General features: G+C 48.9%; 1 protein-coding gene across 2 annotated transcripts in view; it reads left to right on the top strand.

Annotated features, from left to right (window-relative positions):
* The window catches only part of INTS1 (integrator complex subunit 1), an 89881-nt gene that overhangs the window by 55415 nt on the left and 19702 nt on the right, over positions 1 to 14764 (top strand). For both annotated transcript variants that reach the window (XR_014504883.1, XM_083413298.1), the window contains exons 31-37: positions 836 to 995; positions 2192 to 2332; positions 7600 to 7780; positions 7898 to 8021; positions 9678 to 9808; positions 11541 to 11628; positions 13665 to 13891. Coding sequence is in view for 1 of the 2 variants with exons in the window: in XM_083413298.1 (XP_083269424.1) it covers positions 836 to 995; positions 2192 to 2332; positions 7600 to 7780; positions 7898 to 8021; positions 9678 to 9808; positions 11541 to 11628; positions 13665 to 13891 (1052 nt within the window). In the remaining variant the exon portion in view is untranslated. The remainder of the gene's footprint in view (positions 1 to 835; positions 996 to 2191; positions 2333 to 7599; positions 7781 to 7897; positions 8022 to 9677; positions 9809 to 11540; positions 11629 to 13664; positions 13892 to 14764) is intronic.

Below are 14764 nucleotides of genomic sequence, written 5' to 3'. Positions count from 1 at the left end.
ACATCATGATTCGTGATACATTGCCTGGTCAAAAATTATGAAACCGATATCACATTATGGACTTTAGACCGGTTTTGGATGTTATATCAATATATCGCCCAGCCCTAGCTATGATTCTATTAATCTATGATCTGTGTGGGTAGATGAAGTCTGGCCCATACAAACAACCAGGTGGTTGTTATTTCATATTAATTAATCTATTAATTTCCCGCATGCCACCTGTCAGGGAACTGCCATCGGAGCTGGAGGCGGAGAGGAGGCTCCAGAGGGATGGCGGAGAGGGTCCCAGTAGGGAGAGAGGTAGCCCATCCGCTGGGGAAGGAAATCAGCTTAACACCAGTGGGGAAGGTGGGCAGATGGGGGAATCGGAGAGGTGGCTCCAGGACTCTTCGCCGGAGACCAGCGGAGAGGGCACGAGTACTCCGCTGCCCACACCCACTTTGCGCAGAAGACTTCCGCACAGGCAAAGTAGGAGGAGACTGGGTGTCAAACAGCTATGCTGGAAGAGGTTTAAGAAACGCCCACTGACGGATTCTGTCAGCGACTGAGGCAGCCACGGAACTTGAGGCTGTTCAGACAGAAAGGGTTCAACCAGGCAACCTAGCCAGAAGTAACGGCAACTTATGCACGAGCAACCCCTAGAACCATTACACCACCCTACCAAGCATTTGTGGTACCAAAGGTGAAGGCTCCAGTTAGCCTTCTGGTAGCCCTGGCTTCAAGACCACCCTGGCAACTTAGCAGGAGGAAATGTAAGCTCCTCTGGTCTGCCGTTCTCTTGCCTTGCCCCTTCGCTTTGTGTTCTGCCTGTAACCCCACCTGTTCCCTTCTCCAGCGTTCCGTCCCCCAGGACACCACCTTCTCCTCGCTGTTTTTCAAAGTCCTCATGCAGATGTTGCAGTGGCTGGAGAATCCAGCTGTGGAGGAAGGGCCTCTGCGGACCCAGCTCAAATCCTTCGCTGTCCAGTATTCCTCCAGACACCGGATCAATGACGGTAAGAGGGGCGGTTTGGGACGCCTGGGGGAGGACTTGCCACTGCAGGCTGCATGGGGCAGAGACCTTCCTTGGGGCTTATGCCACCCTGTAAAACTGACAGGGTCTCACTCAGGGTGGATTTGATTTGAGGCAGAAAGGGCATCTATACAAACAGACTACTAGCTTCATTCTGGCAAGGAAAATACATTATCATACTCCACAGCAGGGTGGATTTGATTTAAATCAAATTGATTTAAATCACGATTTAAATCGCTAGCCAGTAAGATTTGATTTAAACTTGATTTAAATCTCTCTTTTTTTACAGAAAGACTCATTCTTGCTGGTATAATCCTAATATTTACACCCAGATGAAGGTTTCCTGTTTGGAATAATAAAATTTCAGAGTAGTTTTTACAGTTATATCAAAAATTACTGATTTGGTTATACTATTAGAAATACATTGACAGATAATTATGAAATTGTGGTGAAGTTTAATAGGTTTACTGTTTATATTTGGACAACTTTTCCGCAGTACTTTATTGGAAGGAGAAAAATGATCATTTCCTCACTAACAATTTAAACAATTTATTTAACTAAAACACTAACATTATAGCATATGTATCCATGTTTGTTAACTGATGTGGTTAAACAATTTTTTTAAAAAACCAAAAACCTCAGACTGAGTTTTAGCACACATGAAAAACTTGAAACAAATCCTTATAAACTTGGGACTATAATGTAACTTAAATAGCGAACTATCTTTAGAAATATTTTTCCTCCAAAAGTATTTTATTTTAAAAATCCAATTTAAATTTTAAAAAAATCAGATTTAAATTTTAAAAAAATCGGATTTAATTTTTTTTCTAAAATCCAATTTAAATAAAAAAAATCTGTTTTTTTTAAAAATTTATTTTTTTTAATCATTGATTTTAACCAACCTGGTCTCACTGCTGCTAGCAATTGTGCTGCAGCATCCTGCAGTAACCACAGCTTCCATTTCATGGGCATGGGAGGCCCCACACATAACTCAGAACTGGTTCCTCCACCTTGCGTCAGCTCTCCAAGTTTATCAGGCAGAGGCCTTTCCCATCAGCCGTGACCTTGTAACAGAAGGTGGTAGGAATCGAACTCGGGCCTGTCTGTAGTCAAAGGGCCTGCGCAACCATTGGGCCTGGCTCCTGAGCGATCCTTTATTTCCTCTCTTCTTCCTGGCAGTCCGCGGTGGATTCCTGCACCTTGCCGAGGCTCTGGCTTTCCGCCGGGACGCCGACGTCATCGGCCCGACTGTCTGCGCCATCATCACCACCTTGAAGTCTGGGGAGAAGTATAACGTGGAGCCTGAGCTGGTCAGCAAAGGTAAGACCCGTCTCGCTTCCTCCTTCCTCCGATCACAGGTGAAGCAGCACCAGCTGCTCTCCTAGAATCATAGAATCATAGAGTTGGAAGAGACCACAAGGGCCATCGAGTCCAACCCCCTGCCAAGCAGGAAACACCATCAGAGCACTCCTGACATATGGTTGTCAAGCCTCTGCTTAAAGACCTCCAAAGAAGGAGACTCCACCACACTCCTTGGCAGCAAATTCCACTGTCGAACAGCTCTTACTGTCAGGAAGTTCTTCCTAATGTTTAGGTGGAATCTTCTTTCTTGTAGTTTGGATCCATTGCTCCGTGTCCGCTTCTCTGGAGCAGCAGAAAACAACCTTTCTCCCTCCTCTATGTGACATCCTTTTATATATTTGAACATGGCTATCCTATCACCCCTTAACCTCCTCTTCTCCAGGCTAAACATGCCCAGCTCCCTTAGCCGTTCCTCATAAGGCATCGTTTCCAGGCCTTTGACCATTTTGGTTGCCCTCCTCTGTTCCAGTTTGTCAGTGTCCTTCTTGAACTGTGGTGCCCAGAACTGGACACAGTACTCCCGGTGAGGTCTGACCAGAGCAGAATACAGTGGCACTATTACTTCCCTTATTCTAGATGCTATACTCCTATTGATGCAGCGCAGAATTACATTGGCTTTTTTAGCTGCCGCGTCACACTGTTGGCTCATGTCAAGTTTGTGGTCAACCAAGACTCCTAGATCCTTTTCACATGTACTGTTCTCAAGCCAGGTGTCCCCCATCTTGTATTTGTGCCTCTCATTTTTTTTGCCCAAGTGCAATACTTTACATTTCTCCCTGTTAAAATTCACCTTGTTTGTTTTGGCCCAGTTCTCTAATCTGTCAAGGTCGTTTTGAAGTGTGATCCTGTCCTCTGGGGTGTTAGCCACCCCTCCCAGTTTGGTGTCATCTGCAGATTTGATCAGGATGCCCTTGAGTCCATCATCCACGTCTCCTGCTCCTCTTCTTCTCCACGGGCTGCTGGGAAACGGGTGTTCTGGGCCAGACTTGGACTGACTCTTTCCTCCAGCATTTATGCGTCCAATTAGGTGCAATTAGGTCCTGCCTCTCTTCTTGGTTGGGATTCAAGGCAGCTTCCAACATTTAGAAACTGCACTACAAAATGCACTACAGTGGTGCCCCGCAAGACGAATGCCTCGCAAGACAGAAAACCCGCAAGACGAAAGGGTTTTCCGTTTTCAGAGGCGCTTCGCAAGACGAATTTCCCTATGGGCTTGCTTAGCAAGACGAAAATTGTCGAAAATTTTTGAGGGTTTTTTCCGCTCCAAAACCCCTTTTTCTGAAGCGCTAAGCTGCTAAAAGCCTTTTAGCAGCAAAACCGCTAATCCCTTAAGCCTTTAATAGCCGTTAATAGCCCTTAAACTGCTAATAGCGCTAATCCGCTAATGGGCTTGCTTCGCAAGACGAAAAAACCGCAAGACGAAGAGACTCGCGGAACAGATTCTTTTCGTCTTGCGAGGCACCACTGTATTATAATACGATTAGTATCTTATGCAAAGGTTCAGATTTGAGGGTTTGGCCTATATGCGAAACTGTGCATACTTTTTTTTAATTTTCAAAGATCTTTATTGAAACTTAACATATATATATAACCAAAGTTCCCAATGATTCCCTCACATAAAATATAATACCTAAATTAAAACAGCTGCATAATTATACACTTAATTTTAAAACCCACCACCCTACTTCTCTCCACAGCAATTCGACTTCTTTATATTTCTTTCTACCTTTTCCCCTTGCATTCTATAATAATAAAAATCCTTTACTTCAGGATGAGAACAGAAATCGTGCTTCGGCGGTTCGGCAGCAGCAGGAGGCCCCATTAGCTAAAGTGGTGCTTCAGGTTAAGAACAGTTTCAGGTTAAGAATGGACCTCGGGAACAAATTAAGTACTTAACCCGAGGTACCACTGTAATCTTTGAAATACTTCCACTCCATTCTTAACTTTTGATTTGATTGATATCTTATAATTGAAGTTAATTTTGCCAATTCTATATACTCACTTAATTTACAAATCCACTCTTCCTTTGTTGGTGTGTCCTGAGATTTCCATTTAGTAGCAATCACTACCCTAGCAGCTGTTGTTGCATATAAAAATATTTTTTTTTCTTATGTGGTGTGTCTTTGCCCACCAACCCTAACAGATAAGCTTCAGGATTTTTTATCAAGGTTTTTTTTTTAGCATTTTCTTAAGTTCCTCATGTATTATTCCCCAAAACTTCTTTATTTCCTTGCAACCCCACCACATATTAATTACCATATTTTTCACTCTATAGGACGCACCTTTCCCCCTCCAAAAATTAAGGGGAAATGTGTGTGCGTCCTATGGAGCGAATGCAGGCTCCTTGGCTTCAGCGATAACAACATGAAGCCTCCAAAGTGCAGAGGGAACGCTCCCTCCGCGCTCCGGAGGCTTCGCGTTGCTTTCACTGAAGCCTGGAGAGCGAGAGGGGTCAGTGCGCACCGACCCCTCTCGCTCTCCAGGCTTCAGGGATAGCCGCCTGAAGCCTCCGCAGTGCAGCGGGAGCTCCTGCTGCACTCCGGAGGCTTTGGGTTCCTTTTGCTGAAGCCAGGAGAGCAAGACTCTCCTGGCTCAGTGAAAGGAACCTGTCAGGGAACTGCCATCGGAGCTGGAGGCGGAGAGGAGGCTCCAGAGGGATGGCGGAGAGGGTCCCAGTAGGGAGAGAGGTAGCCCATCTGCTGGGGAAGGAAATCAGCGTAACACCAGTGGAGAAGGGGGGCAGATGGGGGAATCGGAGAGGTGGCTCCAGGACTCTTCGCCGGAGACCAGCGGAGAGGGCACGAGTACTCCGCTGCCCACACCCACTTTGCGCAGAAGACTTTCGCGCAGGCAAAGTAGGAGGAGACTGGGCGTCAAACAGCTTCTATGCTGGAAGAGGTTCAAGAAACGCCCACTGACGGATTCTGCCAGCGACTGAGGCAGCCACGGAACTTAAGGCTGTCCAGACAGAAAGGGTTCAACCAGGCAACCTAGCCAGGAGTAATGGCAACTTACGCACGAGCAACCCCTAGAACCATTACAGAACCCGAAGGCTTTGGAGCGCTATCCCTGAAGCCTTCAGAGCGCAGCAGGAACTCGCGCTGCACTCCGAAATCTTTGGGTTCCTTTTGCTGAAGCTAGGAGAGCAAGACTCTCCTGGCTTCAGCAGAGAGGGAGAGCTGTGCAGCATCCCTTCAGCGAAGTGGGAGGAGAAATGGAAGGGGCTCGGTTTCTCCTGCCCCTTCGTTGAAGGGGCGCTGAACAGAGAGGGGGAGAATTTTTTTTTCTTGTTCTCCCCCTCTAAAACAAGGTGCCTTCTATGGTCGGGTGCGTCCTATAGAGCGAAAAATACGGTATCGTTCCAGGGTGAAACTATGCATACCTGAGCTGCCCTCTTGGAACCGCCACTGCATGGGCATCCTTACAGCTCTGGGATGTTCTCATGAGATCTCACAGGGCCGTCTTGAGTTTCTGTGAGATCTCCCGCAAGATCTCGCGCGACTGTCTCCAGGCTTGCAGAGCAGGTGACCCTGGAGGACCTTGCCCAGAAATCAAATTCAAGCGCTTAAAAGCTCTTTTTTGCACCGGGAAAACCTTGCACGCATTTAATTTGTACGATTTCAACCAGCCAGCCTTGCAAGATAGAAATCACACAAGTTAAGTGTGAGGTGCAATTGAAAATACTTTTTTTAAAAAAACTGGTTGAAAATGATAGTTAAAATACATCACATTCAGAACCAGCTGCAGGAACGCCACAGCAGTGGCGTAGCGTGGGTTGTCAGCACCCGGGGCAAGGCAAGTAATTTGCCCCCCCCCCCCCGCTGCACTGTCCCTCCCTCAGATAGTCCCTCGCTCTCTCTCCGCACTGCACCGCACCGCACGCCTGGCACCCTCCCCTCCACAGTGGGCGGCGACCCGGCGGCTCGGCTCGGATTCGCACAGCCAGCACTGCAGTGAGAGAGAGTGAGTGAGCCAGGTAGGGGCAAAGAGCTGCGAGTGAGAGCGCCCCCCCCCAGATGTTGCGCCCGGTGCTGCCGGCCCCCCCCCTGCACCCCCCACGCTATGCCACGGCGCCACAGCAATGCTGTAGAACAGAGTGCGAGAGGCAGCGGGGATTTTAGTGTCGCACAGAGCGCTGCTGAAATCGGAGAGCCCAAAGGCTGTCATTGCTTGGCACCCAGTGCATGAAGTGCTGAGAGTCAAGGAGTGTGAAGCTACTTCCTTTCCTCGCTCAGTCCGTTTCCTGCCTTCCCTAGCTAGTTCTAGCTAACATTCTCCTGCGCACCTCCTGCGGTTCCTGTTCCTTGTTTTTCTGTTTTCGTTTGCCTCCATCCATGGCACAGCTTCAGGGACAGGTCACGCTCTAGATCGGCATTTCTCAACCTGTGGGTCCCCAGATGTTGTTGAACTACAACTCCCATCACCCCTAGCTAGCAAGGCCAGAGCTCAGGGATGACGGGAGTTGTAGTCCAACAACATCTGGGGACCCACAGGTTGAGAACCGCTGCTCTAGATGCTGCTGGACTCCGACTCCCATCAGCCCCCAGTCAGCAAGGGATGATGGGAGCTGTAGTCCGGCAGAGTCTGGAGAGGTCCTCAAGGTTCCCAGCCTCTGCTCTGAAGGGCATTTAGTGCAAAGGTTTTAATCCAAGTCCTGGGAGACACGACCACCTTTTTCTCTCCCATGCTTCCGCTGAGTTTCTTTTTTTAAAAAAATATTTTTATTAAGCAATTTCAACATAACAAATTATCAAATCATATAATCACATACATTATTTCCCCCCTTTTTCCTGCTCCCCCTTCCACCCGTCCCTCCCTCCCCCACCCAACAGCTCCTCTCTGATTTCTCTGCACACATTATTCTCTGCATGTTATAAAATTATACGTATCCTTGCATTGTCTATCTTATCATGTTATCAACCAATAAATTTGTGTATGTTTATTCAAAACCTGCCAAGGAGTCCAGTTCATTTTGTAAAAAGTTCCCATTCTTCCTTAAAGTCACAGTTGTCCTTGTCCCACAGTTTGTATGTCAATTTAGCCAGTTCTGCATAACTCATCAATTTTTCTTGCCACTGTTCTTTCATTGGGATTTCCTCATTCTTCCATCCTTGTGCTATCAAGACTCTTGCCGCTGTTGTAGCATACATAAATAAATTGTTTATTTTTCTTGGCTTCCGCTCAGTTTCTTAACTGGCTTCTGTCCTTTCCCTCCATTTTGCCAGTCCTTCGAGGCCTGACAGAAACACACTCGCCGTACCTGGAGGAACTGCTGGCTTCCCTCTTCTCGGTTACCATGGAGATGCCATCCTGCTTCCCTGCCACGGGGCCCATTTCTGTGGTGAGCTCGCTGCTGCTCCAGGACAAAGAAGAGACCCCTGTGAAGAAAGAAACCGAGAGCTGCAGGTGGGCTGCTGGCTGGGCAGGTTTGCCCTCTGCCCTCTTTAAGACCTTGACAGGCTCAGCCGCCTGCCTTTCCTGTCGGTATTTTTCAATGTCTCCTTCCTCCTTTTCTCCCACCAGTGCCGAAACCTGCCAGCTGGGGCCTTCCTCTGGCCTGTTCATCGACTGGCTGGAGATACTGGACCCCGAAGTGATCAGCAACTGCCCAGATCTCCAGCAAAGGCTGCTCTTCTCCTGGAATAAGGTGAGGAGCCATCAAGCCTGGTGTACCTGTGATGTCAGGTGGCATCTCCAGCCAGTGGCGTAGTGTGGGTTGTCAGCACCCGGGGCAAGGCAAGTAATTTGCGCCCCCTAACCCGGGGCATAGCAAGTAATTTGCGCCCCCTCCCCCCGCTGCACTGTCCCTCCCCCAGATAGTCCCTCGCTCTCTCTCCGCACCGCATGCCTGGCACCCCCCCCCCTCCACAGTGGGCAGCGACCCGGCGGCTCGGATCGGATTCGCACAGCCAGCACTGCAGTGAGAGAGAGAGAGTGAGCCAGGTAGGGGCAGAGAGCTGCAAGCGCGAGCGCGCCCCCCCCCAGATGTTGCGCCCGGTGCGGCCGCCCGCCCCCCCCCCCACGCTACGCCACTGTCTCCAGCTCCCAAGAGCTGAAATTGCTGAAGACATCCTAGTGGGGACTTCCTTCCCCGTGTCCGGAGCTGCTGTCAGAGGCTGGACTGAGGAGGAATGGTGGGGGCCACCGCCCCTTCTCCTGAAGCTTCCCAAGGGCAGGAGGGCAGTATAGATTTAGAAAAGCGGTTTGCAGAGGGGCATGATCCAGATGGGAAAAGCTGGGTGTGGCGATCACACAGGGTCCCCGAACATTTAACGGTCTACTGATCCCTGTGCCACCACTGTGCTCGCTTCCCCGCTGCCACCAACCAGTTACTCTCAGGTAAAACACTGAGTCCAGACAGTTGTTAAATGTGAACCAAATAAACAAGTTTATTTTATAAACATTAACAAGTTTATGGTTTCTCAGATAATATTCCTGTCAGTTTCTTAACTTTAGTTTCTTTACCGGCCTATACCTTCCTAATACTTTCTGACTGATTATCTCAACTGTTTGACTGACTCCTCTTAAGAAATTCTCTCATTCTCTCACATCAGACTAGCCCAACCCACAGACTTATCCTCTCTGTCTCTTCTAACTCCAGACTGTCTTCTCAACCACCCTAACTCTAACTCTAAAAACCCCCTCTGTGCTTAAACCTTATACACAATTAACTCCGCTCCTTGGGTTCCCATTGGTTAGTCATTTTACAGTTAGCTAACCCTTTCCTTATGAACCCAGAATGATGTCACACACCTAGGCGGGCAAACGCCACACTGGGAAATACCGGGTGAGGAACAGCTAGAAGAGGAAACACCAGGAGAGAGACAGATGGCAGATTCAGTTCCTTTGGGAAGCATTCCTGACCCCCCTTCGCCTAAGACTAGGCGGGCTCTGAGAGTGATAGAACAGAAAGCGCAGAGCTCAGATTCCCTGACGTAGGAATGATGTAGATTTATGGGGACAGAGGGGGTAAACCTTTACTGGGAGCAACACCATTTCTAGAGAGATATGCATTCCTTTGTCTTTCGCTGTGATTATTAAAGAAACTAACTGGTAAGAATGCTCCTTTCGTTTGATCTGCTTCTTTACTGCCACCGGGGAAGGGATCCGATTCCCCAAAGCCTGACAGCTGTGCAAGCTTCTTGCCTTTGCCTTCATCGCCCTCTGTGGCTTTGCCTTGTCTTCGTCTCTTTGCCCCAAGTACTCCCTTGTAGCTCAGTAGCCAAGCAGCTGACTTGCAAGCAAAAGATCCCAGCTTCAGTCCCATATCCCTCCATAGTTACCTTTCCCCTTTCTCTTTCAGGATAATGGCTCTTCCGAATCAGAGCCACCCTCTTTCCGCCCATACCTTTTGGCTCTCCTGACTCACCAGTCCAGCTGGACCACACTGCACCGCTGCATCAAGATCCTGCTTGGCAAAAGCCGAGAGCACAGGTGGGTCAACCCAGAGCCTCTTCGGGTGGCTTCGCTAATTCGTAAAAAGTGTATCTGTATCGCTGCATCATAAAACGACAGGGCGGCGTGCAGCATCGATACATAATGCGACAATACAGTGGTACCTCGGGTTAAGTACTTAATTCGTTCCGGAGGTCCGTACTTAATCTGAAACTGTTCTTAACCTGAAGCACCATTTTAGCTAATGGGGCCTCCTGCTGCCGCTGCGCTGCCAGAGCACGATTTCTGTTCTCATCCTGAAGCAAAGTTCTTAACCTGAAGCACTATTTCTGGGTTAGCAGAATCTGTAACCTGAAGCGTATGTAACCCGAGGTACCACTGTACAGTCATACCTCATGTTACGTTTGCTTTAGGTTACGTTCTTTCAGGTTACGTCCTGTGGTGACCCGGAAGTACCAGAAAGGGTTACTTCCGGGTTTCGCTGCTTGCGCATGCGCAGAAGTGCTAAATCGCGCTTCGCACATGCACACAAGCGCCAAAATGCGCTGCGCACTGTGCAGATACGGCACTTCAGGTTGCGCTCTTTTCATGTTACGAATGGGCCTCTGGAACACAACCAGAGGTACCACTGTATAGATAAAAGTGTTTGTGCAAAGAACCACTGACTCGCATGGCCTCAGGTGCAGTGCCAGAGATGCTCGCATGGACTGGCTAGATGCAGAGGAATGGTGGAAGGCACCAACTGGGGAACTCTCAGGGGAAGAAGGCTCAGAGCCAGGGGAGTGGTGGTGGGACACCGAGGAGGAGGGAGCAGACTGGGAGGAGGAAGTCTCGGAAGCTGAAGAGGCGACAGGGCTCAGTGAGCAGAAAGAGGCTGTGTCAGAGAGCAGTCCAGAATCAGAGGCAAAAGCTTCCCTTCCCCTGGTCTCCCAGAACCCGCAGAGGTATGAAGAGGGTGGAGCAAAGGCAGACAAGACGAAGGAGTCTCATATTGCTTGGGAAAGGGAGGCTTAGCCAACGGTGGGAAGGCAGGAACCTTCAGTCCTTGCAGCTGCCTCTTAGGAGCAAGCAGGAAGAGTTGAGGTGCTCACTAGGTCTAGCCCTCCTGGAGTTGTCTTGTTTCTTTGAATAAAGGGTTGACTTCATCAAAGCCATGTGAGCTGCTCCTGGCACCTGCTTTCCAGTGACCTGCAGGTCCTGTTTCATGCCATGCACACAACCTCTTTGCCACCAGGTCATTGAAATGGGCTGGTCGTTCCTGCAGCCCCCCTTGCAGGCGTGATTCCTTATGCCCTGGGGAGAGAGGAGGGGCATGCAGTTGGGAGGAAACAGATTTCAGATGGAAGAACCTTCCCCCCAAGCCCAGTTTTAATCTGCCAGTGTGTGTGTGTGTGTGTGTGTGTGTGTGACTGTGTATCAGTGGCGAAGCGTGGGTTGTCAGCACCCGGGGCAAGGCAAGTAATTTGCGCCCCCTAACCCGTGGATTTGTGCCCCCTAACCCGTGGATTTGCGCCCCCTAACCCGTGGATTTGCGCCCCCTAACCCTAACAGATGTTGCGCCCGGTGCGGCCGGCCCCCCCTGCACCCCCCACGCTACGCCACTGCTGTGTATCAGGTGTTGGGGAGAGCAGTGGATGGTTGTCAGATGGAGACAGACGCAGCAGAGTGATGGCAGTGGATCCCAGGTTCTGCTCCTTGGTTTCCCGAGTTGGTTTTGTGCCATTTCCCCCTCCTTTTGATTTATCACACCTGCGTTTATGTCTTTGCTTAGATTTGACCCAACGGCGTCCTTGGATTTCCTCTGGGCCTGCATTCACATCCCTCGCATTTGGCAAGGACGGGATCAGAGGATACCTCAGGTAATGAGCTGCTTTCTCTACTGCGCAGCTCAGCAAGGAGAAGGTGGCCTTTCCGTGGCCTCCCTCCAGGCATGGTTGGACTCCAGCTCCAATCTGCCCCGGGCAGCGTGGTTGGTGGTCAGGGATCATTAGAGCTGAAGTCCAATGGGATCCGGAGGATGCCACGTTCCCCGTCCCTGGCGTGAAGGGGGTGCACTTTTCTTTCTTTTTTTTATAATTAATTTTTATTCAAATTTCCAATACACAATTTATCCAAATTTAACATTCGCCTTATACATAAACATCTTTTGGACTTCCCTCAACCTATTTGACAATTCTTCCAAATTATCACTGCTTCTCACATTTCTTAATTTTATGTTGCACTTCACCTCTCTTAATTTTAACCTATTTTTCAAACAACATTTCAGTCAATCTTTTTCACAAAGCTTCTTGAAAGCCAACAAGCGTTAGTTGCTCCTCACATACATTTTTGATATATTCTGTAAATTTATTCCAGTCCTCGGAAAATCTCTGATTGCGTTGGTTCCTTATCTTCCCAGTCAATTTGTCCATCTCTGCATATTCCGTCAACTTCCTCCTCCATTCTTCCTTGGTCGGCATTTCTTCCTGCTGAAGGGGGTGCCCTTTTCAAGTCAACTTGTTGTTGGGCGGTTGGGGCATAAGAAGGAAGGAAGGCTTGCTGGCCCAAAAGGCCATTCTCAATGATCCTGCACAAATGGATCCAAAGAGCCCTGCGACTAAAACCCAGGGCCCTTGCCTGACCACAGATGTGAGCCCACAGATGAGCTCCTGAAGGTGGCTTAGTTCAGCAGTAGCAAACTTGTTTTCTTCCTGCTCTGGAGGGTAGGACTCGAACCATTGGCTTCCAGTTCCAACAAACGAGATCCCGACTAAACACCAGGACAGTAGGAGCTGTTTGACAGTGGAATGGACTCTCAGAAGGTGGTGGACTCTCCTTCCTTGGAAGTTTCTAAGCAGAGGTTGAATGGCCATCTGTCATGGATGCTTTAGTTGAGATCCCTGCATTGCAGGGGGCTGGACTAGAGCATAGGTAGGCAAACTAAGGCCCGGGGGCTGGATCCGGCCCAATCACCACCTAAATCCAGCCCGCGGACGGTCCGGGAATCAGCGTGTTTTTACATGAGTAGAACGGGTCCTTTTATTTAAAATGCATCTCTGGGTTATTTGTGGGGTATAGGAATTCATTCATTCCCCCCCCAAATACAGTCCGGCCCCCCACAAGGTCTGAGGGACAGTGGACCCCCCCCCCCCGAAAAAGTTTGCTGACCCCTGGACTAGAGGACCCTTGGACTGCTTTCTTGACTTTCCAATTATATATGATTCCACTGTTGTTCCACTGTCAAACAGCTCTTGCAGATCTTAGATGTTGAACTGCAACTCCCAACCAGCCTGTCTAATGGTTGGGTTGATGCTGCTGGAGTCTATGACAACTACTGGAGGGCACCACGTTGGCTACCCCCATTGCAGACCACCTCCACAGGGATGCAAGTGGCACTGTGGTCTAAACCACTGAGCCTCTTGGGCTTTCCAGTCAGAAGATCAGCGGTTCAAATCCCCGTGATGGAGTGAGCTCCTGTTGCTCTGTCCCAGCTCCTGCCAACCTAGCAGTTCGAAAGCATGCCAGTGCAAGTAGATAAATAGTTACCACTGTGGCAGGAAGTTAAACGGTGTTTCCATGAGCTCTGGCTTCCGTCACGGTGTTCTGTTGCGCCAGAAGCGGTTTAGTCCTGCTGGCCACATGACCTGGAAAGCTGTCTGTGGACAAACGCCGGCTCCCTTGGCCTGAAAGCGAGATGAGTGCCGCAACCCCATAGCCGCCTTTGACTGGACTTAACCGTCCAGGGGTCCTTTACCTTTTTATTTTAGACCACCTTCCCAGCCCGCTAGTTGCAGGAAACCCAAATCAGGAGCAACCCCCAACCGATGGCTGTTGCTCTGCTGAGATACCTATTTGTGTTGGAGATTCAAAGTCCTGGGTTGCCTTTGTTCACATCCGTCTCCAAATTGCATCGCAGAAACGGAGGGAGGAGTTTGTTCTGCGTCTCGAGGCCCCTGAGCTGATCAGCCTGGTGGAGCTGATCCTGGCTGAATCGGAAACCAGGAGCCAGCGCTCTGGAGAGGCCTCCTGCTCCGTCACTCAGTCCCGCCTGCCGCTCCTGCTCAGCTGCTGCCACGGAGATGTCGAAAGCATCAAGAAAGTCGCCGAGTACTTGACAGCCTGTATCCAGCAGTGGGGGAACAGGTGAGGCCTCGCTCAGGAAAAGGCACACTTCGCCCTGCAAGACGGGTGCATCTTTGTTGTTGTTGTTGTTTGTTGCTTAGTCGTCTTAGTCGTGTTCGACTCTCCGTGATCCCATGAACCGGAGCATGCCTTGGGAACTCTCAGTTTCTTCTCAAAGCTTCTCCTTTTTAATGTCCATGGAGTTTTCTTAATAATCAATAAGCACACAAGACATAACTGGCTGTACTTTTGAATAAATATGGTATACTATTCATTGTATCAAGTTGTCGATTTCAACGGAAGTCTCATAAAGTCCAACAAAAAAAGCGGAAGACCCAGTGGATCAGTTCATTCTCTAGTCAGTTCATGCATAAGGTCCATACATGTGTAAGTGTCTATTCCACCTGTCTGTTCATAGAGTCCAATAATCCACACAAAAGGTTGTTACAGTTCCACAGAATCCTTCCACAGAGTGTAAGACAAGGATTTCCGGAATATTAGCCTTGTTTTGCAATCCTAGGCTTCATCAGTAGATCAGGCTCTAGGTAATGCAAATAAATACAAAAGCTTAATCTCACACATTTTTTCAGCAAAATTAATGTAAAAAACCATAAACAACTGTACATACCATATGTAATATTACAGGATAGTGGATCTTATAGCATAGTAGTGGCTATAACATCCACTATCCTGTAATGTTACATATGAGCCTTACATATGAAGCCTAGGTTGGCGAAACAAGGCTGATATTCCGGACTAGAGAATGAACTTCTTCTGCTTTTTTGTTGAACTTAATGAGACTTCCGTTGAAATCTACAATTTAATACAATGAACGGTATACCTTATTTATTCAAAAGTACAGCCGGTTTTGTCTTGTGTGTTTATTATGTTTCA

Source organism: Podarcis tiliguerta (assembly GCF_965153285.1).
Source record: "Podarcis tiliguerta genome assembly, chromosome: 14".
Lineage (NCBI taxonomy): Eukaryota > Metazoa > Chordata > Lepidosauria > Squamata > Lacertidae > Podarcis > Podarcis tiliguerta.
Note: the sequence above shows the minus strand (reverse complement) of the source record. Positions and strands in the feature narration are given on the sequence as shown.